Genomic DNA, 22,023 nt, shown 5'->3' on the forward strand with positions numbered 1-22,023 from the left:
ATTGTGTTCGTCTGAAAGAAGAATGTCATATACACCTAGGATGACTTGAGGGCAAGTAAACCATGGGCTAATTTTCATCTTTGGGTAAACTAACTCTTTAAGGTCTTTCTGGAGCTTTATCTTGTCAGAATTGGATCAGATATAGATTCAGTCGCCACAAAGATAAAACGGTAAACAAATCCTTTCAAACCCTGTTTAATGAACCATATTGTTGTTGTTCTACAGTATCAGAAACACTTAGGCCGGTGACACACTGGCTGCGTGGCGTGAGCGTGGCGTTTCTGTTGCGTGTCAGCTGCGTGGCGTTTTCCATGTCTTTGCACACCAGAAGCGTGTTTGACGCGGCGCAGCTGCTGCTTGGTGACATATGATAAGCCTCATTGGTGATATATTTGACATATGGGGAGAGAGTTGTGGAAGGCCTATACTTCATGTTAAACATAAATATATAGCAGCAAAGACAACATCGGCAGTGTTGACGGCAAAATAGGCTACAGAATATTTCGTTCTGTATTGAGAGGTGCAGTATTTGAAAATCGATCATATTTTTTTAAATTGCATTTATATTTGCATTTATGTCAAAACCTAGACACTTTCAAACATCAAAATGGCATGTATTAATATGTATTCGTGTCAAAATGACATATAAACATCTTTTCCTATTCTATTTTGCCTAGAAACGCTTCCAACACGCTTGCGTGTCACGTGAAAAATAGGCGTCGGTTCTATTTCTAGCATGCACGCGTTTTCCGCGCGGCTCAAGCCACGCCTGAGACGCGCGTCAGGCATGCAGTGTGCAAGATCTAACCTGTTAACATGGGAGCCGAAATAAAAACGGACACGCCACGCAGCTGAGACGCTCACGCCACGCATCCAGTGTGTCACCGGCCTTAGGAGTGATTTTGACCAGAAACAGTTTGGAATAACTGGACTGAAACTGCAGATAAGGCCTCGCTTCAATATCAGGCATCAGCTCAACACACCCGAGCGCTGCAGATACGGCCTCGCTTCACGCGTGTCGACTCTAATTCTGTAATTCAACTCCTTTAAATATTAAAAAGCTTTTAAATAAATGTTATAGCCATGACAGATTATATGCCAACATTTTGAAGATCTTCTGTTCCTCAGCGAGGGACGCTTCTCTAAGTCACATTCTCATATGTTTTGGGAAATAACTCAAGCCACATCTCTGAACCAATGGTCTAGGAGTGGCCATATCGACTCCAATGTAAAAACAAAAACAGAATTAATAAAACAAACAGGAGCTGAAGGTCCTGATATCTAACTGTAACTGTAAGCACATTTACAGACGTCTGATTGTACCCCCCCACCACCCAAAACAATAGAACAACAGAGAAAAGATGCAAAAAACAAATAATATAAAACACTTATTATGAGCGAGTGCATCAGTATCAATGAGAGAGAAAAACACATCTCATTGTACTGTGTCATGAACACACGCACACACACACACACACACATACACACACACACACTCAACTATGAACTACTCCAGCCGGACTGCGTCAGTGTTTGTTGTGGAACTGCAACACTAGAGGAACAACGACTGCAGAACTAATGACTATATCACAAACACAACTCTGGGTGAGAAACGGCACAACAGGGGCTTTCGCACCGGATGGTTCTAGGAAAGAGTCACCAGTGTGGTTCCCCGATAGCTAAAGGTTCTCTTAGCAACGAGTCACCAGTGTGGTTCCCCGATAGCTAATGGTTCTCTTAGCAACGAGCTAATGGTTCTCCTAGGAACGAGTCACCAGTGTGGTTCCCCGATAGCTAAAGGTTCTCTTAGCAACGAGTCACCAGTGTGGTTCTCCGAGAGCTAATGGTTCTCTTAGCAACGAGTCACCAGTGTGGTTCTCCGAGAGCTAATGGTGTGGTTCCCCCGATAGCTAATGGTTCTCTTAGGAAAGAGTCACCAGTGTGGTTCCCCGATAGTTAATGGTTCTCCTAGGAACGAGTCACCAGTGTGGTTCCCCGAGAGCTAATGGTTCTCTTAGCAACGAGTCACCAGTGTGGTTCCCCGATAGTTAATGGTTCTCCTAGGAACGAGTCACCAGTGTGGTTCTCCGAGAGCTAATGGTTCTCTTAGGAACGAGTCACCAGTGTGGTTCCCCGAGAGCTAATGGTTCTCCTAGGAACGAGTCACCAGTGTGGTTCTCCGAAAGCTAATGGTTCTCCTAGGAACGAGTCACCAGTGTGGTTCTCCGAGAGCTGATGGTTCTCTTAGGAACGAGTCACCAGTGTGGTTCCCCGATAGCTAATGGTTCTCTTAGCAACGAGTCACCAGTGTGGTTCTCCGAGAGCTAATGGTGTGGTTCCCCGAGAGCTAATGGTTCTCCTAGGAACGAGTCACCAGTGTGGTTCCCCGATAGCTAATGGTTCTCCTAGGAACGAGTCACCAGTGTGGTTCTCCGAGAGCTAATGGTTCTCTTAGGAACGAGTCACCAGTGTGGTTCCCCGAGAGCTAATGGTTCTCCTAGGAACGAGTCACCAGTGTGGTTCTCCGAGAGCTAATGGTTCTCCTAGGAACGAGTCACCAGTGTGGTTCTCCGAGAGCTGATGGTTCTCTTAGGAACGAGTCACCAGTGTGGTTCCCCGAGAGCTAATGGTTCTCCTAGGAACGAGTCACCAGTGTGGTTCCCCGAGAGCTAATGGTTCTCCTAGGAACGAGTCACCAGTGTGGTTCCCCGAGAGCTAATGGTTCTCTTAGGAACGAGTCACCAGTGTGGTTCCCCGAGAGCTAATGGTTCTCCTAGGAACGAGTCACCAGTGTGGTTCCCCGAGAGCTAATGGTTCTCCTAGGAACGAGTCACCAGTGTGGTTCCCCGAGAGCTAATGGTTCTCCTAGGAACGAGCTAATGGTTCTCCTAGGAACGAGTCACCAGTGTGGTTCCCCGATAGCTAAAGGTTCTCTTAGCAACGAGTCACCAGTGTGGTTCTCCGAGAGCTAATGGTTCTCTTAGCAACGAGTCACCAGTGTGGTTCCCCGATAGCTAATGGTTCTCTTAGCAACGAGCTAATGGTTCTCCTAGGAACGAGTCACCAGTGTGGTTCCCCGATAGCTAAAGGTTCTCTTAGCAACGAGTCACCAGTGTGGTTCTCCGAGAGCTAATGGTTCTCTTAGCAACGAGTCACCAGTGTGGTTCTCCGAGAGCTAATGGTGTGGTTCCCCCGATAGCTAATGGTTCTCTTAGGAAAGAGTCACCAGTGTGGTTCCCCGATAGTTAATGGTTCTCCTAGGAACGAGTCACCAGTGTGGTTCCCCGAGAGCTAATGGTTCTCTTAGCAACGAGTCACCAGTGTGGTTCCCCGATAGTTAATGGTTCTCCTAGGAACGAGTCACCAGTGTGGTTCTCCGAGAGCTAATGGTTCTCTTAGGAACGAGTCACCAGTGTGGTTCCCCGAGAGCTAATGGTTCTCCTAGGAACGAGTCACCAGTGTGGTTCTCCGAGAGCTGATGGTTCTCTTAGGAACGAGTCACCAGTGTGGTTCCCCGATAGCTAATGGTTCTCTTAGCAACGAGTCACCAGTGTGGTTCTCCGAGAGCTAATGGTGTGGTTCCCCGAGAGCTAATGGTTCTCCTAGGAACGAGTCACCAGTGTGGTTCCCCGATAGCTAATGGTTCTCCTAGGAACGAGTCACCAGTGTGGTTCTCCGAGAGCTAATGGTTCTCTTAGGAACGAGTCACCAGTGTGGTTCCCCGAGAGCTAATGGTTCTCCTAGGAACGAGTCACCAGTGTGGTTCTCCGAGAGCTAATGGTTCTCCTAGGAACGAGTCACCAGTGTGGTTCTCCGAGAGCTGATGGTTCTCTTAGGAACGAGTCACCAGTGTGGTTCCCCGAGAGCTAATGGTTCTCCTAGGAACGAGTCACCAGTGTGGTTCCCCGAGAGCTAATGGTTCTCCTAGGAACGAGTCACCAGTGTGGTTCCCCGAGAGCTAATGGTTCTCTTAGGAACGAGTCACCAGTGTGGTTCCCCGAGAGCTAATGGTTCTCCTAGGAACGAGTCACCAGTGTGGTTCCCCGAGAGCTAATGGTTCTCCTAGGAACGAGTCACCAGTGTGGTTCCCCGAGAGCTAATGGTTCTCCTAGGAACGAGTCACCAGTGTGGTTCCCCGAGAGCTAATGGTTCTCCTAGGAACGAGTCACCAGTGTGGTTCTCCGAGAGCTGATGGTTCTCTTAGGAACGAGTCACCAGTGTGGTTCCCCGAGAGCTAATGGTTCTCTTAGCAACGAGTCACCAGTGTGGTTCCCCGAGAGCTAATGGTTCTCCTAGGAACGAGTCACCAGTGTGGTTCTCCGAGAGCTAATGGTTCTCCTAGGAACGAGTCACCAGTGTGGTTCCCCGATAGTTAATGGTTCTCCTAGGAATGAGTCACCAGTGTGGTTCCCCGAGAGCTAATGGTTCTCTTAGCAACGAGTCACCAGTGTGGTTCCCCGAGAGCTAATGGTTCTCCTAGGAACGAGTCACCAGTGTGGTTCCCCGAGAGCTAATGGTTCTCCTAGGAACGAGTCACCAGTGTGGTTCCCCGAGAGCTAATGGTTCTCCTAGGAACGAGTCACCAGTGTGGTTCCCCGAGAGCTAATGGTTCTCCTAGGAACGAGTCACCAGTGTGGTTCCCCGAGAGCTAATGGTTCTCCTAGGAACGAGTCACCAGTGTGGTTCCCCAAGAGCTAATGGTTCTCTTAGGAACGTTTCCTGGTTGCGTTCACACCGCACGTGTCGCTTGTTGTTGGGACTTTTATTTTGAAGGCGATGAGAAGCCTGTGCTGCTTTCTCCTGTTCATCAGTGTACGATCTGTCCAACAGTCCTGTCGAATACGTCATTAGACACCGCTATACACAGAGAGTAGACAGTGATGAAGAGTTATCAGCGTATGGCGTGTGTTTGATGTCCAGTGTTGCGGAGCAGAAACACATCATCATGTTTCTCTCGGTCGTCACGCTGGATGTTCTCCTCAGTGTAAAGGTTTAGAGGCTCATCTGTCTCTGTTTCCCATGTTCGTAGAGTTTGTTTCTGGAGTAAATATACAAGCTATAATCTGTGTGCTGTTTAATAATGGCGGGTGCTGGTGTTTCGCGTGCATTCGGCCAATCAGCGAACACTACCGTCACGGAGAGCTCCTCTAGCGCTGGTTAGAGCGACTCTGGAGGAGGAGTAAAGTAGTTCCTCCAAAAGAGTTTCAGAACTAAAATCGCTCCGAGTTCCTGCGGTGCGAACACGCCAACATCCGGGAACGTCCGCCGATAGCTCTAGGAATGATGAAGAGGTTCCTCCGCTGGGAAAGCCCCTTATGGACACTTGTAGCATAAAACTCGTTTCTGACCCAGATGTGTGTGTGTGTAGAGCTGCACTACTGAAGCTCACGTACTGAAACCACGCTACCGATCGACTCGCTGTTAAACTCTCTGGAAATGTAGGAATTAACCGAAGGATTCCCCAAATACTACATTTACATTACATTTACATTTATTAATTTAGCTGACGCTTTTATCCAAAGCGACTTACAATTGCTATATATGTCAGAGGTCGCACACCTCTGGAGCAACTAGGGGTTAAGTGTCTTGCTCAGGGACACATTGGTGTCTCACAGTGGATTCGAACCCGGGTCTCTCACACCAAAGGCATGTGTCTTATCCATTGCGCCACACCACCCCCTACTAACAATACTAACAATACTAACAATACTAACAATATGGACATATAATTTGTGCAATTCCAATGGTTACTGTGAACATGATGTGGCGAGCAGGAGCGTGGTTCCACCGGATGAGCCGTGTGTGTGTGTATGTAGGTGTGTGTGTGTGAGGGGCGGTTCTCGGGGTGTGTGTCTATCTGGTCTCACCTGCTGGCCTGTGCTCTGGACACCCTGTCGGGACGTTAGCTCTGCTGGGATTGGGAGGCTCCAGGCTTCCTCAATACTAGGAAGCATTTTACTTTTACTCTGTAGACTATTGTGTTGGAGGTTACAGAACTGAGCCTAGGACGAAAACGCGTGAAAAAGACATGTAAACAGCCATCTGAGGACGAGCGGCGGAACAGTTCAAGCAGAGAGAGGCTAGTTCAGGCTAGTTCGAGAGGGCCTCAGCTGAATCAGTCAAAGTATCTCTAGCTCCAATGATCACTGGACTCACGCATACAAACGAAGAATGAAGGTGAAGAAATCTGACACAAATTAACTGAACATATGCACAACAAATGCAACATGTACTGATCCCCACACAGACAGACTCGCTCTGATTGGCTCTCACCTGCAGGTACTTGATGCGCGCCGCTAGCGCCGCGGTGTTGCTGCAGACTTTGCTGCGCGTGGCGTTGACGTAGCACTTGATGGCGTCCTGCGGCTGGTTGCAGGACTCGTAGAGCGTGCCCAGATCCATCCAGGCCGCGGCGTGACTGTGGTCCAGCTGAACCGCGCAGATATACGCCTGCAGCGCGTCCATGGGCTGATTCTGCTGCTGATACAGCACGCTACGAGCACACGCTAGCAGGTTAATTACCTCAAACACATCCTTACACCTTATTCCTGACCTGAGTTTTGAATTATGGGTGGCACCTCCGGTTTGGGGAACTTTCATTCAAAAAGTCTAAAATGAATCATTTCGAATCATGGGACCCCGGACCACAAACCCACGAGTCGCACGGGTTTATCTGTGGCAACAGCCAACAATTCATACTTTGCACGTGACGTCACAAGTACTGGCTGGCGGGCAAGAACGTCGTTCTCCAGCAACGAAACCCAGTAAACTAATCAAGGATCTTGCCAGGACGTCGCCAGTTTTACTATAAAGAAGTTGGTGTTTTGAGGTGTAAACGACATGCCAGACAGTTGTTGTGCGATTGGATGCACTAACTGCAGATGAGATGAGCACCCTCCACAGTATACACACGCCTGTGCAGTGACCATTCCATCACTCCATCAAAGGTCATTTCAACATTTGTTTGAATACAATGGGAGTATGATCATGTAATTAATCGTGTCTTTAAGTTACCCTGTAGTTTCGTCAATCAACGCCACCAGCTGGTTCGGCGAGTCAGCTGTTAGTGTTATGAGGCTAAGCTAGGCTAACTGTACGTTCACACCGCCGCCGGCGAGAGCGGCAAAACTCATTGAAAATGAATGATTTCCGGGCACTTTGACGCTCTCGCCGGCGGCGGTGTGAACGCACAGTAACAGCTGCCGTCTTTTGCTAACAACAGAAGTGTGTGATAGGTTGTTTTGAGGTTTGTGATATCTATGGTTTTCAATGAGAACCAGAGATGACCCAACAGTAGAGCTAGATTATTTACGGAGGAATTATTACTGCTCGATTATCGTAAAAACCTTGTCTGCTTTACACCATTTAGCTGCCTTGGAGTTAATCCTAGTCCATAGTTATGCAGCTAGCTCGCTAACAGACTTGATAGCTACTAGAAAGACCTGGAACTACAGGACTCTATGTTGAAAATACCCGCTTGTTGCCCGCCAGGTATCCGTGGTAGTCACGTGACTGCAAAGTATGAATACACTGTATGGGTCACAATTATAGATTTTTCTTTTATGCCAAAAATCATTAGGATATTAAGATCATGTTCCATGACGACATTTAGTAAATTTTCTACCGTAAATATATAAAACATTTATTTGTGTGAGTGAATGCAGCACAATCGCGGACATGAATGAACAACTTTAAAGGAGATTTTCTCAATGTTTCGATTTTTCTGCACCCTCAGATTCCAGATTTTCAATAGTTGTAACTCGGCCAAATATTGTCCCAAGTCTCAATTTCAAAAAATGTAACCATGTGACTGGTTTAGTGGTCCAGGGTCACATAAGGTTGCCCTACAAATAAAGCTGATCCGCCAGTTTTCCTTCATGTTTTGTTTTCAGACATCATGAGAGTAACGCTGCACTTGGCAAGAATATCTACGGCAAGAGCTCTTTCAGCCGCTGATTCTTTTCCTCCGGATTATTTTCTTTTTCCCCTTTGCATTCAGCTGTAGAAGTATGGACAATGACACCATATACTGCACATGTGTGGTCTGTTCTCCAGATTTAATTTACGATATATCTCATTAATAATTCACTGGAATGCACGAAGAATCTCTCGTTTTTCTCCTCAAATCCTCACGTCTTACTTAGTAGTCAATACAATTTATTATGTGTCAAAATGACGGATATCACTTTGAAATAGCATTACGGATTGCTGAAGTTAATGAACACTTTTGATTAAGGCAACGTACATTACATAATACAGATATACATTATTGCTGTGGAAAGATCAAGCTTTTGGGATCATTCATGGTTTGTTGGAAGTATCTTGTTGATGCTTTTACACTTTTACATTTCCATTTAACGTTCGATGGTTGAAAGGTGAGTAGAATTAATGTCATATTGTACACAGTTAAAAAAACAACAACTATTATTGTGTTCATAGAGCGAGTCTTTCACTGATTGTTTACAGCTTAACGGAAGTTACACCCATATTTCAGGCAAAGCATCATGGGAGCAGGAATAAGATGGATACACATACAAGAATAATCATATATATACGCAACAAAGCAGAACAACGTGCAAGTGAGATTATTACGGCCAGTGAAAACATGACGTTTATGCGTATTTTCGTTGGACAATGAAAACAGAAGCATAAATTCAAGGGATGCACCGATACGAACATTTTGGCTGATATCGATAATTCTTTATACTTGAAAGCCGAAAACTGATATATCGGCCGATAAATCTAAATCCGAATTTATATGTCATTTTTGAGAGCCTGATTACAAAACAAAAAAGCCACGTCCCAAACACACAATTATGAGGTTCTCATTATAATGTTATGTAGCCGATATGACAGACTTGTGTTGCACTGCACTGTATTTTCCTTTGTTGAAGTGATTCCAATCATATTTCAAGCAATTCGAAACCATCATGTTGAACAGTCGCGTCTGAAGTGTCTCAGCTGAAGGAAATAATCCATTATTTATCGGCTTTAATATATCGGACAAATTTTCTGATCGGGCCGACATCCATCACTTTAAAAAGTAAACCGATATCGGCCGATACCGATACATCGTGCATGCCTAATAAATTCACAATAATGTAATGCAACAGCAGAGTCTTTATAATCCAACCAGACGCGTCAAAGCTACAGCTGAACATTTCAGGTCAGACGCAAGAACGCTCACGAATCACATGATCTTCCGACTACAAACTGTTATTGTGCAGAAAAGAGCAGAAGATTCAATTTGGCCTTTAAAAAGTGACATGAGAAACGAGGAGTGAGTCATTTGTACACCGTCTCCTGATGTACACGTGCGCGGCCGAAGTGGTTCTGGCGGATACGTACCCGATCGAGCACCACGTGTCGGCGCTGGCCTCAGATTTATCAATGGACTGTCTGTATGAGATGAAAGCGTCCTGGACCTTCCCAATACTGGAGTAGCACCTGCAGAGAGCAAACACACACGCCTGCTAAACCCCCGCAGACCAGCAAACGCTCGCGTCACGTGTGTGTTCACGTGTGTGTCCACGTCATGTGACTGACCTGCCGAGGAAATACCAGGACTGGCCAGAGTTCGGATCGGCTTCCAGGGATTTCTGGAGACACTGGATAGCGTAGCTGTCCTTATTAGCTTTATCTCCCAGCTGCTCGACTGTATGATGCATCCAGCCTGTGTGTGTGTGTGTGTGTGTGTGTGTGTGTGTGTGTGTGTGTGTGTGTGTGTGTGTGTGTGTGTGTGTGTGTGTGTGTGTGTGAGTGTGTGAGTGTGTGAGAGAGAGAGAGAGAGAAAAAAGCTTTAGAATAAAATTGCATACAGATGCAGAGACCCTGGTGAAGCACAGCATCAGTAATCTGTGTTCTGCCGTCTCTGGCCAGCTCACAGCTGATGTTCAGGTGTGGTGTAGTCGATCGGGTCACGAGTGGACGACACTAAACACAGGTGTAAACGCCTCTACAGCGTTTGAGCTCGTCCAGAGGGAGTCGAAAAAGTCTAGTTATACGCGTGACCACTTTGTGTGCATTCGCGCGTCAAGAGCGAAATTGACGCGCGTAAAATCAAAAGTTTGAAGCGAAATTTACGCGCGTCAAAGGCGAAGCCCGGGGGCGAAAGTTTCGAAACCTGTTGGCGGCCATCTTTTTTAGATGTTTATCGAGCATTAGCAATAGCATTGATCGAGAGAGTCACCGCTCGTATATGCTCTGGAGAGCAGAAACAGCTGCCTAGGGGACATTGTCGCAGTACTCGGGTCCACCAAACCCTCCGGAGGGTTTCAGGAGTTTCACAATTTGCTTCAGGAGGTAGGTTTGGTGGACCTAACGGTGAGGACGCTGACGAGGACAGCGTAGGCCGTATAAAGCCTCGGCCTCGAGTGGTTGCTGCCTGACGAGCCCGCGCTGTACAGCTCGGCGCGAGGTTCACCCTCTCACGCACCTAATCTGTCATTTATTTTTGTTTTGATAATAAATGGAGCCAGCCTCCAAAAGTGAAACCTGTCCTGTGATTTTTTGAAAAGTTTTTATATTGTTTATTGTCTTTACATTAGATTAATAAAGTTTCATATAATCTAGAATATGGAATAAATAGAATTCAATACAAAATAAGTATCTCTCATATATTGAAATCGAGTTTTTATGTGAAAGATTATTTGCTTTGTGCATTTTAGTCATATTACAAAATTTATTGAGGCCAAACATAAAATAACATTATAAACTGTCAGTTCACCACGTGACAGCAGCAAGCAGGCTCCTGATTGGTTAACGCGGCGCGAATTGACGCAGAAGTTCAGATTTTTCAACTCGGGCGGCAGACGCGAATTCGCGTCAAACGCGTGAATGCACCAAACGCTCAATTCGCATCTACCGCGCCACGCTAAACGCCTCATTCGCGCCGCAAGATCTCCAGACGCGCGTAAACGCGTCTTACCATTGACTTAACATTGAAATCACTCGCGCCAGACGCATATTCGCGTTTGGTGTGAACGCAGCATTAGGCTGGCCACAGTAAAAGGCCACTCTAAAATGTGCAGTTTTACTGTATTGGGTGTCCGGCGGTCTGGGGGGGGGGGGGGGGGGGGGGGGGAGCTATTTAAACTATGCTGTTTAAAATGTTCAATAGCCACTTCAGATTCACAACTGAACCACTATGAGCACAGGAAACCAGTATACGTGGTGCTGTGTCATGCATTGGTAGTGTTTTTTGCTACTTGACACCATGATTTGTATGTTTTTTGAAGATTTTTCCATACCCCATACATTTTCCATACAGTGAGATGGGAATGAGAATGCAGGTGTTCTTACCCAGCTGTTGTAAGGTGGCGGCCTTCACCTGCACAGGTAACGCCTCGGTCAGCAGGAGACTCTCGTACGCCTCTTTAGCTGTGCGATATCGCTTCTGTCACACAAGCAGAGAGTCACTGATCACATGTGTTCTGAGCGCTACAACACCGATCTCTACGGTCATGTGATCCTGTAGTGAACGCTCAGGGCGGAGGGAAGCCTTAGCAACACCCCGGCAACCCCTCTCTGCTGTTGCTATAGCAACACCAGCCGCATGTTCAGCTCAGAAAGTGCGAACATGATCTCATGCATTACCATCCATTATAAGGCAGAGTTAGTTTGTGTGCGGTTAGTCAAAGCTGGAGGTGTAAGTGAAGGACTCACCTGAATCTCGTACAGGTGCGCGATGTGGAACTGAACTACAAACACACAAAGACAAGAATTAGCAGCAAATTCAGAACAGCAGCTTTTCTGTGTGAGAAGATCCTGCAGAAACGGCTTCCTTGGTACAGTTAATCAGTGTGTGTGTGTGTGTGTGTGTGTGTGTGTGTGTGTGTGTGTGAGAGACAGAGTGAGTGTGTGAGAGAGACAGAGAGAGTGAATGAGTGAGAGAGACAGAGAGAAAGAGAGAGTGTGAGTGTGTGCGCGAGAGTGAGAGAGCGAGAGCACGCGAGTGTATGTGTGTGCATGTGTGTATGAGAGAGAGAGCTTATAAGAGTGTGTGCATGTGAGAGCGAGAGAGAGAGTGTGAGTGTGTGTGTGCGAGAGAGTGAGAGCACGCGAGTGTATGTGTGTGCATGTGTGTATGAGAGAGAGAGCTTATAAGAGTGTGTGCATGTGAGAGCGAGAGAGAGAGTGTGAGTGTGTGTGTGCGAGAGAGTGAGAGAGCGAGAGCACGCGAGTGTATGTGTGTGCATGTGTGTATAAGAGAGAGCTTATAAGAGAGAGTGTGTGCATGTGAGAGCGAGAGAGAGAGAGTGTGTGTGTGTGTGTGAGAGAGACAGAGAGAAAGTGTGAGTGTGCGAGAGTGAGAGAGCGAGAGCACGCGAGTGTTTGTGCACGCATGTGTGTATGAGAGAGAGCTTATAAGAGAGAGTGTGTGCATGTGAGAGCGAGAGAGAGTGTGTGTGTGTGTGAGAGTGAGTGTGCGTGTGTGTATGTGCGCGCATGTGTGTATGAGAGAGAGAGCTTATAAGAGTGTGTGCATGTGAGAGCGAGAGAGAGTGTGTGTGTGTGTGTGTGAGAGAGCGAGAGAGTGTGTGTGTGTGTGTGTGTGTGAGAGAGTGAGTGAGTGCGCGTGTGTGAGCGAGCAAGAGAGAGAGTGTGTGTGTGTGTGTGCGTGTGTGTGAGAGAGCAAGAGAGAGAGCGAGAGAGAGAGTTGAGTGGTTGAGTTAGTCAGTAGTGTGTTAAACTGGCGGTTATGGAAAGGGGTGGGACATTTTCCAAACACACTCGAAGCGCTTGACCAATCACAACACACTGCTCCAGGCGGCCAATCAGAGTACAGTGTGCTTTTCAGAAGGCGGGGCTTCACAGAGACAGGAATAATAGGTCCTAATAGAGGTTTTATCAATACTGAACCAACAGCACTAATAATAATAATAATAATAATAATAATAATAATCCATCATACTCCTCCTAAAGAATCAGTAATCAGAGTGTGTGCGCTCAGAAGTGTGTGTGGTGTGTGTGTGTGATGGAGAGGCTGAAGGAACTCACTCTCAGCTTTAGACAGAGTGCAGTGACTGGAGTCGATGAGCGCCAGCTGAAAGTGCTGCGGACACACAGGGACAAAACCAGCTGACATCACCACCTGACCTCACTAACGGAGGGACGTCAAAGCAATAGCAACCGGCTAACACTGCGTTAACCCTAGTTACTAACCCACACCCACACCCTAACCCACCCAACTATCAACACAACAGAATATCACACAGAAACGGTCCAGATGTGGATCTCATTCAGGAGACGCCAACAGACTGACATGTCAGAGGTCACGTGAGTTTCAGCCTGTCGATGTTGTCATGTAAATCACAGAAGTTCACCAACACTGAGAAAAGAAGAACGAGGAACTACCACACACACACACTAGATGTGTCCTGACCCCCCCGTGACCCTGGTGCCGTACCTTTAAGCTCGACTCGTAGTCCGTGTTGACTTTGAACATCAGGCCGAGACGCAGGTGGATCTCTTTAGCTCGAGAGAAGCCGGGGTCGATGTACAGCACCTCCTGAAACGCCTTGATCGCCCTGAGAGCACACACACACACACACACACACACACACACACACACACACACACACACACACACAGAGCAATGAAACACTCCTTCTGAACACAAAGCGTTACGGTCATGTCAACATGAGGCAACAGACGATACATTAAACTAGACTGAACCCACTGTCGGCTAACCCGCTGCGGATTCACACGCTAGCAAACGCGATCTCCCAGGATCAGCACACATGACCCCAACATCGCCATGGAAACATCTGATCTCATTCACCACGTCACATGACGTCCAAAATGCCAATCAAACATGTTGCGTTCACACATGCATCACGTGAAGATACTCACCACTGAAATGCGTTGTAATGGAAGTAAACCATCCCGAGGCCGTACAGGAAGGCAGCGTTCTAGAGCGAGAGAAGAGAGAGTGAGTGTGTGTGTGTGTGTGTGTGTGTGTGTGTGTGTGTGTGTGTTCGGTTCAACAAGAATCATCAGAAAACTACATTCAAGCGAATCCTGGATCAGTCAAAGAGAAAACCACCTCAAACACTCGATCAAAACCACACAGGAAGATTTCACTACAACTGTCAATCAACACATTACTTAAGTACACACACCATCACAAACACTCACTCACACACACACACTATCACACACTCACACAAACAAACACACTCAACCAAACACAAACTTACAAACACACTCACACAAACAGACACTCACGCAAACACACACACACACACGAGGGACGCTGAGTTTTTAACCCATCCAGCGGCTGCTCACCTTCCAGTAATAATAATAATAATAATAATAATAATAATAATAATAATAATAATGATGATGATGATGATGATGATGATGATAATACCTTCCAGTAGTCTGCTTGTAAACTGTAGTAGCGCTGGTAGGCTGATAATGCTGCAACACAGAAACACAGGTGTGTGAGGTGTGTGTCGTGCTAGTGCTAGTGCTAGTGCTAGTGCTAGTGCGCGGGTCCTCCACCTTTCGGGTACTCCTCGAGTAACAGGCTGAAGTGTCCCAGCTGGCAGAAGAGCTCGGGCTCCACCTTCCCCTCCGCCTTCAGGATCAGGGACTCGTAGCAGCGCACCGCCTGCGGGAACAACACATCACAGCTTACACACTCACATTAACACGCACACACACACACACACACTACAGCTTACACACTCACTACAGCTTACACACACACACACACTCACACTCACACTCACACTCACACTCACACTCACACTCACACTCACACTCACACTACACCTAACCACTCTAACACATTAAAGGGAACCTATTATGCAAAAGTATCTTCTCCATGGTGTTAGAGCACAAATGTGTGTTGGCAGTGTGTGTACACAACCTCCCTATAATGATGAAAATCCACCCAGTGCTTTCTTAAATCCCCATGAATCATAAGCAGTCTCAGAGCAAGCCGTTCTCGCTACGCTACTAGTTTTAAATCGTCAACGAACACCGCTAACCACTCGGTGAGTTGCACAGTTTAGAAACCGAAGGTTAAGGGTTGTTTTAAGCACATGTTTGTGCGTGCCCGTATCCAGCCGCTCTGAAGCGCTCAAAGGCCATTCTAGACGAGTCAAAGAGTCGAGACACGACCCATCCTCAACACCTCTGTGTCCACCACTCTAGTTCATCCAAAACAAACCAGAGAAGAGACTCAAAGTGATAAATACCGGAATTATCCTTCAACACACATTACACCTCACCACTACACACACTGAGCAATACATACACAAAATAAGGAATGGTTAAAGATTTTTTTATTTAGAAAAAGAACTTCCAATGAATAAACTTAATACACGTAATAATAATAATAATAATAATAATAATAATAATAATAATAATAATAATGGTAAAACTGTGAGGACAGCAGTGTTACTGGCTGCAGATGAAGCCCTAATTGTTGGTGATTTTAATATACATGTAGATGACAGAAGAGACGTATTGAGATTGGCGTTTTTATAGACATTCTGAACTCTACTGGAGTTAGCCAACACGTGTCAGACCCACTCATCGTCCTAATCACACTCTAGATCTAATATTATCACACGCTGCTGAAATTCTGCAGCAGAGAACATTATCTAGTCTCGTGTAAACTTCATTTAGCCAAGGCCGACTCCGTGTTATAAATATGTTAGACCTGTCACTTCTGCCCCTAAAGATTGCTTTATTAATAATCTTCCTGATCAGTTTCATCATCTCAGCGTCCCGGATCGCTTAGAACAGGGTTCGCACAGATACTGTAAATGAAACTCCAGAGCGTTCAAGGACTTTTTCCAAGCAATACTTCTGGTTTTCAAGGACTACAATCAGAGAGATCTCACTTATCAAACAATATTATCTTTCAAATTCTAGAAAAGGTAAACAGATCAATAAAAACATTAGCCTGGGTTTCCCCACGCTGTCTTGAGCGCAGTGCGGTTTATTCCCGCTGCTAGGCCTGGACACCACGGACCAGAGTTTCGCCTCAGCGAGGGACCAATCACAGAGCGGGGAGGGAGCAGCACGACGATGGCGACGTCTACGGGACACACCGAAGCAGTTTGTTTATATCTATGGGTCCAACATGGCATCAGACGCGAAGTTGCCTTTCGATGCAGCCTTAGATAGTGTTCTCAGTAGTTCAGAACGCAAGTTTATTTCGTCTTCTTCCTCGTCGAATATCTGCCGCTCTACATACGTCATCTGGTATAACTGAAACGATTGGCTATGAGCTACGTACAGCGCATTAGATAGACATCCGCAGCGCCCAATAAACGGCTCTGGGCATTCGTAAACCACGCCTCAAATACGAGAAAATGAACATGTGGTTCCCAGACCACGTCTCAATGAGAAAGAGGTCTGACGTTAGCCAGGCTATAAAAATATACTAATAAAACAAAATGGTACAAATAAAGTGCAGCACATGCAAAGAATGCAATGACTGTGTAACTTTGACCAGTGAAAGGAGACTATGACAAACATTTCGCTTTCCTAATTCAAACAGATTTTTCTTCATATGATGGACCTGAAGAATGAAAGCTGGATCATATACTTTGATATTTATGAGCAATATCACGCTCAGTCATGCACAATGGCTTTATATCTATATCAGACAAGCTGCAGCATTAATTTTGCATGAAAATATTGTATCATCGAAAAAATTAAATGCTAATTTCACATATATTGTCTTTCAATAATTCAAGCACTTTTCAAGTACCTTTTCAGAAGTACGGCTGTTTTCAGGGGTTTCCAAGACTTACATTTCAAAAGGTCAAATTCAAGCACTTAGTCCGAACCCTGTTAGAAGAACTCGATGTTGCGACAGAAACTTTTAACTCTCTTTTCCAGCACTTTAGACACAGTTGCTCTGTTGCGCTTAAGAGAGAACAGAGGAACGGAGCGCAACTGGAAGAAAACAAAACTAGAGGTTTATCGCATTTCGTGGAGAGAGAGCATGACTGCATACAGAGAGGCCTTAAAAACGGCTAGATCTGCTTATAGTTCGTCTCTCTTAGAAGAACACAAACACAACCCGAGGTATTTATCTGAAACAGTGGCTAAACTAACGAGAAATAAAGCTCCAAGCCCAGATGTTTCCAAGCAGCACAGCAGTAATGACTTTATGAACTTCTTCACTTATAAGATTGATAATATCAGGGAGAAAATTATAACTATGCAACCGTCTACTACAGTATCAGGCAGAGCACTGTAGTGTCCCTGAGGAAAACTTCGATTCAGTCATTGCTATAGGAGGAAGAATTCGCTAAACTCGTTAAATCATCTAAATCGACAACATGTCGTTACACCCGATACTGTCTAAGCTACTGAGAGAGATGCAGGTCACAGATCCTCTTCTTAAAGCGTAACTCTCGCCAAAATTGAACCTAGGCTCTTTTTGTTAATCTACCAGAGTCAAACTTTCATGTAAAAGCATAATTAGAATGGAATCGCCACTTTTAAGATTGACCATATTTTCGTTTTAGGTCAAAATGCCTTCTGAGTGGGAGTTAGGGTTAGGGTTAACCCTTCTGAGTGGGGGTTAGGGTTAACCCTTCTGAGTGGGGGTTAGGGTTAACCCTTCTGAGTGGGGGTTAGGGTTAACCCTTCTGAGTGGGGGTTAGGGTTAACCCTTCTGAGTGGGGGTTAGGGTTAACCCTTCTGAGTGGGGGTTAGAGTTAACCCTTCTGAGTGGGAGTTAGGGTTAACCCTTCTGAGTGGGGGTTAGGGTTAACCCTTCTGAGTGGGGGTTAGGGTTAACCCTTCTGAGTGGGGGTTAGGGTTAACCCTTCTGAGTGGGAGTTAGGGTTAGGGTTAGACGTTACTGGAACCCTAAACACACACCTCATGCAGAGACCGAGTGTGTGTGAGCAGCGTCACTGTGAACGAGCTGAGACTTTAACATGTGATCTGCATGCAAGTAAAGCGTCCTGCCTGGATTTATCTATTTCCCAGCAGCCTTCGTGATTTCAGAACAGCTCTACACTATATAATGACTGTAAATGGTTTAAATAGAGAGCGGTGTAATAATGCGGTTGGTGGATCCTCGTCTGTGGAACGGCCGCTTCCGTTACTCCAGCCGTTGCTCCGCCCGTTACTCAGTCGTTACTCCGCCCGTTAATCCAGCCGTTACTTCGCCCGTTACTCCGCCCGTTACTCAGTCGTTACTCCAGCCGTTGCTTCGCCCGTTACTCAGTCGTTACTCCAGCCGTTGCTCCGCCCGTTACTCAGTCGTTACTCCAGCCGTTGCTTCGCCCGTTACTCAGTCGTTACTCCAGCCGTTGCTTCGCCCGTTACTCAGTCGTTACTCCAGCCGTTGCTCCGCCCGTTACTCAGTCGTTACTCCAGCCGTTGCTCCAGCCGTTGCTCCAGCCGTTGCTCCGCCCGTTACTCCAGCCGTTGCTTCGCCCGTTACTCAGTCGTTACTCCAGCCGTTGCTCCGCCCGTTACTCAGTCGTTACTCCAGCCGTTGCTTCGCCCGTTACTCAGTCGTTACTCCAGCCGTTGCTCCGCCCGTTACTCAGTCGTTACTCCAGCCGTTGCTCCAGCCGTTGCTTCGCCCGTTACTCAGTCGTTACTCCAGCCGTTGCTCCGCCCGTTACTCAGTCGTTACTCCAGCCGTTGCTCCAGCCGTTGCTCCGCCCGTTACTCCAGCCGTTGCTTCGCCCGTTACTCAGTCGTTACTCCAGCCGTTGCTCCGCCCGTTACTCAGTCGTTACTCCGCCCGTTACTCCAGCCGTTGCTCCGCCCGTTACTCAGTCGTTACTCCAGCCGTTGCTCCGCCCGTTACTCAGTCGTTACTCCGCCCGTTACTCCAGCCCGTTACTCCAGCCGTTGCTCCGCCCGTTACTCAGTCGTTGCTCCGCCCGTTACTCCAGCCGTTGCTCCGCCCGTTACTCCAGCCGTTACTTTGCCCGTTACTCCAGCCGTTACTCCGCCCTTTACTCAGTCGTTGCTCCGCCCGTTACTCCAGCCGTTGCTCCGCCCGTTACTCAGTCGTTACTCCGCCCGTTACTCAGTCGTTACTCCGCCCGTTACTCCAGCCGTTGCTCCGCCCGTTACTCAGTCGTTACTCCGCCCGTTACTCAGCCGTTACTCCAGCCGTTACTCCAGCCGTTACTCCGCCCGAAGACACCAGAGCACGAGCAACACAACACACAAATCTGAAGACACCAGAGCACAAGCAACACAACACACACACACACACACACACACCACCCCCCTGGAGTGTCAGTCGTCTCTCCCAGTAAAAGCCTCTTTCTCTCTGTACTGATAAAACGTTATTGAAATGATTGGGGTTCACACTGATACACGGAAGCGGCAAAAAGAGTCAGTATTCTGCAGCCAGACGAGTCATTCATGAGGGCAATTTCTGAAGACACACACATATATATTCATATGCGCATATCTATAGCAGGGCTCGAGACTAACGGCGCCCTGTCGTCCTGTCCTGGGGACGATAGAAAATGTGTTTAGGACAAACAGAAATATTACTAATATTACTAAATAATACTATAGTTACCATCACTGGCCGGCTACTCACCCGGAGACTTGTTTCGCGGTACATCTATCACATGATGGCTTAATGACATCGCAAATATGTTGCGCTGGTTAAACAACGGTGAGGACAATAGACAAATCTATTGACATTTTCATCAACGAATAAAAAAATAGACAAAAATGTTAGATAGTGACGATTTGGGAAGCGATCCAGTCAGAACCGAGGTCCTGCGTTTGTGGTAGATGCGCACATGTGTACGGTGTCGTGCTGATCTACCCAGCGGCACACGGGTCGGCATGCGCTGCATGTCTCATAAAACATTAAAACATGTAAACGTCTGGGAGAATGAGTAGAGCAGACACATAGATCTGAATAAGAGTGACGACGCAAAAAACAGCTCTATTCGGCACGGCTTTCTGTGCGCACACACCCGACCCGACACCCGAAGCGTGCAGCCGAGCACATACACACCTGCACAGCGCACGAGGACTGAACTGAGCACTCTTTCCTGTCTGAACGGACACATACACACAACATTATGTCGAAATGTCCGTTTTGGAGAGTATTCACGTTAACTATGTTGGTTATGTCTTAAACAGCTGTGAGTGTGTCGGATGTGCATCAGTGCACTGGATCCGCATGTGGTTTAATCCGATGTCTTAAAGTGACAGTGGGCAATAACCCTAATGCGGTCTGTGTCCTTAATATTGATCAAGCAACAAAAGAAAAAGAGAAAAGCATTCACTGCTCGTTAATAGTTTTAATAAGGATTCATTATATTTAACTCATACAAATAAATATGTCTGCTGCTTGAAAGAATAAAGAATGATGTATGCAAGTAGTTATAAAGAATGCATTTATTGAAAAGAAGACTGTTCTACTTTAGGAAAAGTGTTTTTATTTAATTTTAAGATATTTTTTATCTTAATTTAAGATATTTTTAAAGTCACAGTAGTTAAATCTGTATTGCATGTTCAAACTTTAAAATCATTCCTATTAACAGGTTAGTGATGTTTTCTCCGGAAGTATGTGGGTTTGGAAATTTTAGAGAAATTCTAAATTAATGCATTACAATTGAACTAAACCCATTATAGGCCTGAAGCCTGTTTCTCTTAACACGTTTCCAGATGATCAGCTATGACACATTAACACTTTAAGATATGTAGTCACCAGTATTTATTTGTTATTGTTTAATCCAACCAACTCAAAAACGTTTTGAGCTGTATGTATTTTTCTCTTAATTTTCGTATATGTAAAAAAAAAAAGAAAAAAGATTTGTTTTGCATGAATACAAAAAAGCATTTAACTCCTGTTATTTTTTATTAAATCTGTTTTTTACCCGTTTACAGATAACTACTTTGAATGGAGCTAAATAAATATTATAATATATATTAAACATTTTAATGGTGTTTTTATAATGTGACTAACAACTAACAGCTATAGATGATAATAAAGTACAGAAACAACATGTTTATTTTGGGACGGTTGACATTCACTCCAGGACGGTTCAGGACGGAGGTGAAACAGTGAGTCCGGAGCGCATGTCTACAGGCTAAACACGTGATCCGCATGTGCGCCGCCAGCGTTCTCACAGGTTCATGTTTTTGAAGTTTACACGGAGATGATCACGTTTTTAAAAATGTTCAGCGCTTACACCAGATCCTGTTTCAGAGTGTGTGTTCTCGAGCCTCAAACACTGTGTGTGAACGAACGGCCAGAACACATTAAAGTTCCTGTTTCCTGTGAGAACGGTGTGTGTTAGCGGCCGTTAAGTTAATAACTAATGATCTTCACAACGGAAGTGAATCAGAACTAACTTTATCTGGACAATAACTGTATTCTAGATCTGCTGTAAAGCCTGATCTCTGTTACTGTAATCTCCTGTTATCACTGTATTAGAGCGCTGTCCACTCGACAAATAACTACATATCAAACAACTGAGTAAAGCATCAGGAGAATCAGGAGCAATACCAGAACATAGATCATGAAGACGACGCTAAAGAGACTCGAGAGATGATGTCATGAGCTCAGAGCTGATGTCTGTTAGACTTCAGTGAGCAACACACACACACACACACACACACACACACACACACCATCTACAGGTCAGCTCTAACACCAGTCAAACACTATCCACACACACACACCATCTACAGGTCAGCTCTAACACCAGTCAAACACTATCCACACACACACACACACACACACACACACACACACACACACCATCAACAGGTCAGCTCTAACACCAGTCAAACACTATCCACACACACACACACACACACACACACACACACACACCATCTACAGGTCAGCTCTAACACCAGTCAAACACTATCCACACACACACACACACACACACACACACCATCTACAGGTCAGCTCTAACACCAGTCAAACACTATCCACACACACACACACACACACACACACACACCATCTACAGGTCAGCTCTAACACCAGTCAAACACTATCCACACACACACACACACACACACACACACACA

General features: G+C 46.0%; 1 protein-coding gene across 1 annotated transcript in view; it reads right to left on the bottom strand.

Annotated features, from left to right (window-relative positions):
* kdm6al (lysine (K)-specific demethylase 6A, like) overlaps window positions 1-22,023 on the bottom strand; it is a gene marked incomplete at its 5' end in the record, with an annotated part of 63,520 nt that overhangs the window by 30,066 nt on the left and 11,431 nt on the right. Inside the window, 11 exons of the mRNA XM_079883080.1 lie at window positions 5,868-6,002; window positions 6,274-6,493; window positions 9,349-9,447; window positions 9,547-9,673; window positions 11,302-11,395; window positions 11,665-11,699; window positions 13,000-13,054; window positions 13,409-13,529; window positions 13,855-13,913; window positions 14,375-14,424; window positions 14,509-14,617. Coding sequence (XP_079739206.1) covers window positions 5,868-6,002; window positions 6,274-6,493; window positions 9,349-9,447; window positions 9,547-9,673; window positions 11,302-11,395; window positions 11,665-11,699; window positions 13,000-13,054; window positions 13,409-13,529; window positions 13,855-13,913; window positions 14,375-14,424; window positions 14,509-14,617 — 1,104 coding nt within the window. The remainder of the gene's footprint in view (window positions 1-5,867; window positions 6,003-6,273; window positions 6,494-9,348; window positions 9,448-9,546; window positions 9,674-11,301; window positions 11,396-11,664; window positions 11,700-12,999; window positions 13,055-13,408; window positions 13,530-13,854; window positions 13,914-14,374; window positions 14,425-14,508; window positions 14,618-22,023) is intronic.

This window comes from Squalius cephalus (genome assembly GCF_949319135.1).
Source record: "Squalius cephalus genome assembly, chromosome: 10".
Classification (NCBI taxonomy): Eukaryota; Metazoa; Chordata; class Actinopteri; order Cypriniformes; family Leuciscidae; genus Squalius; species Squalius cephalus.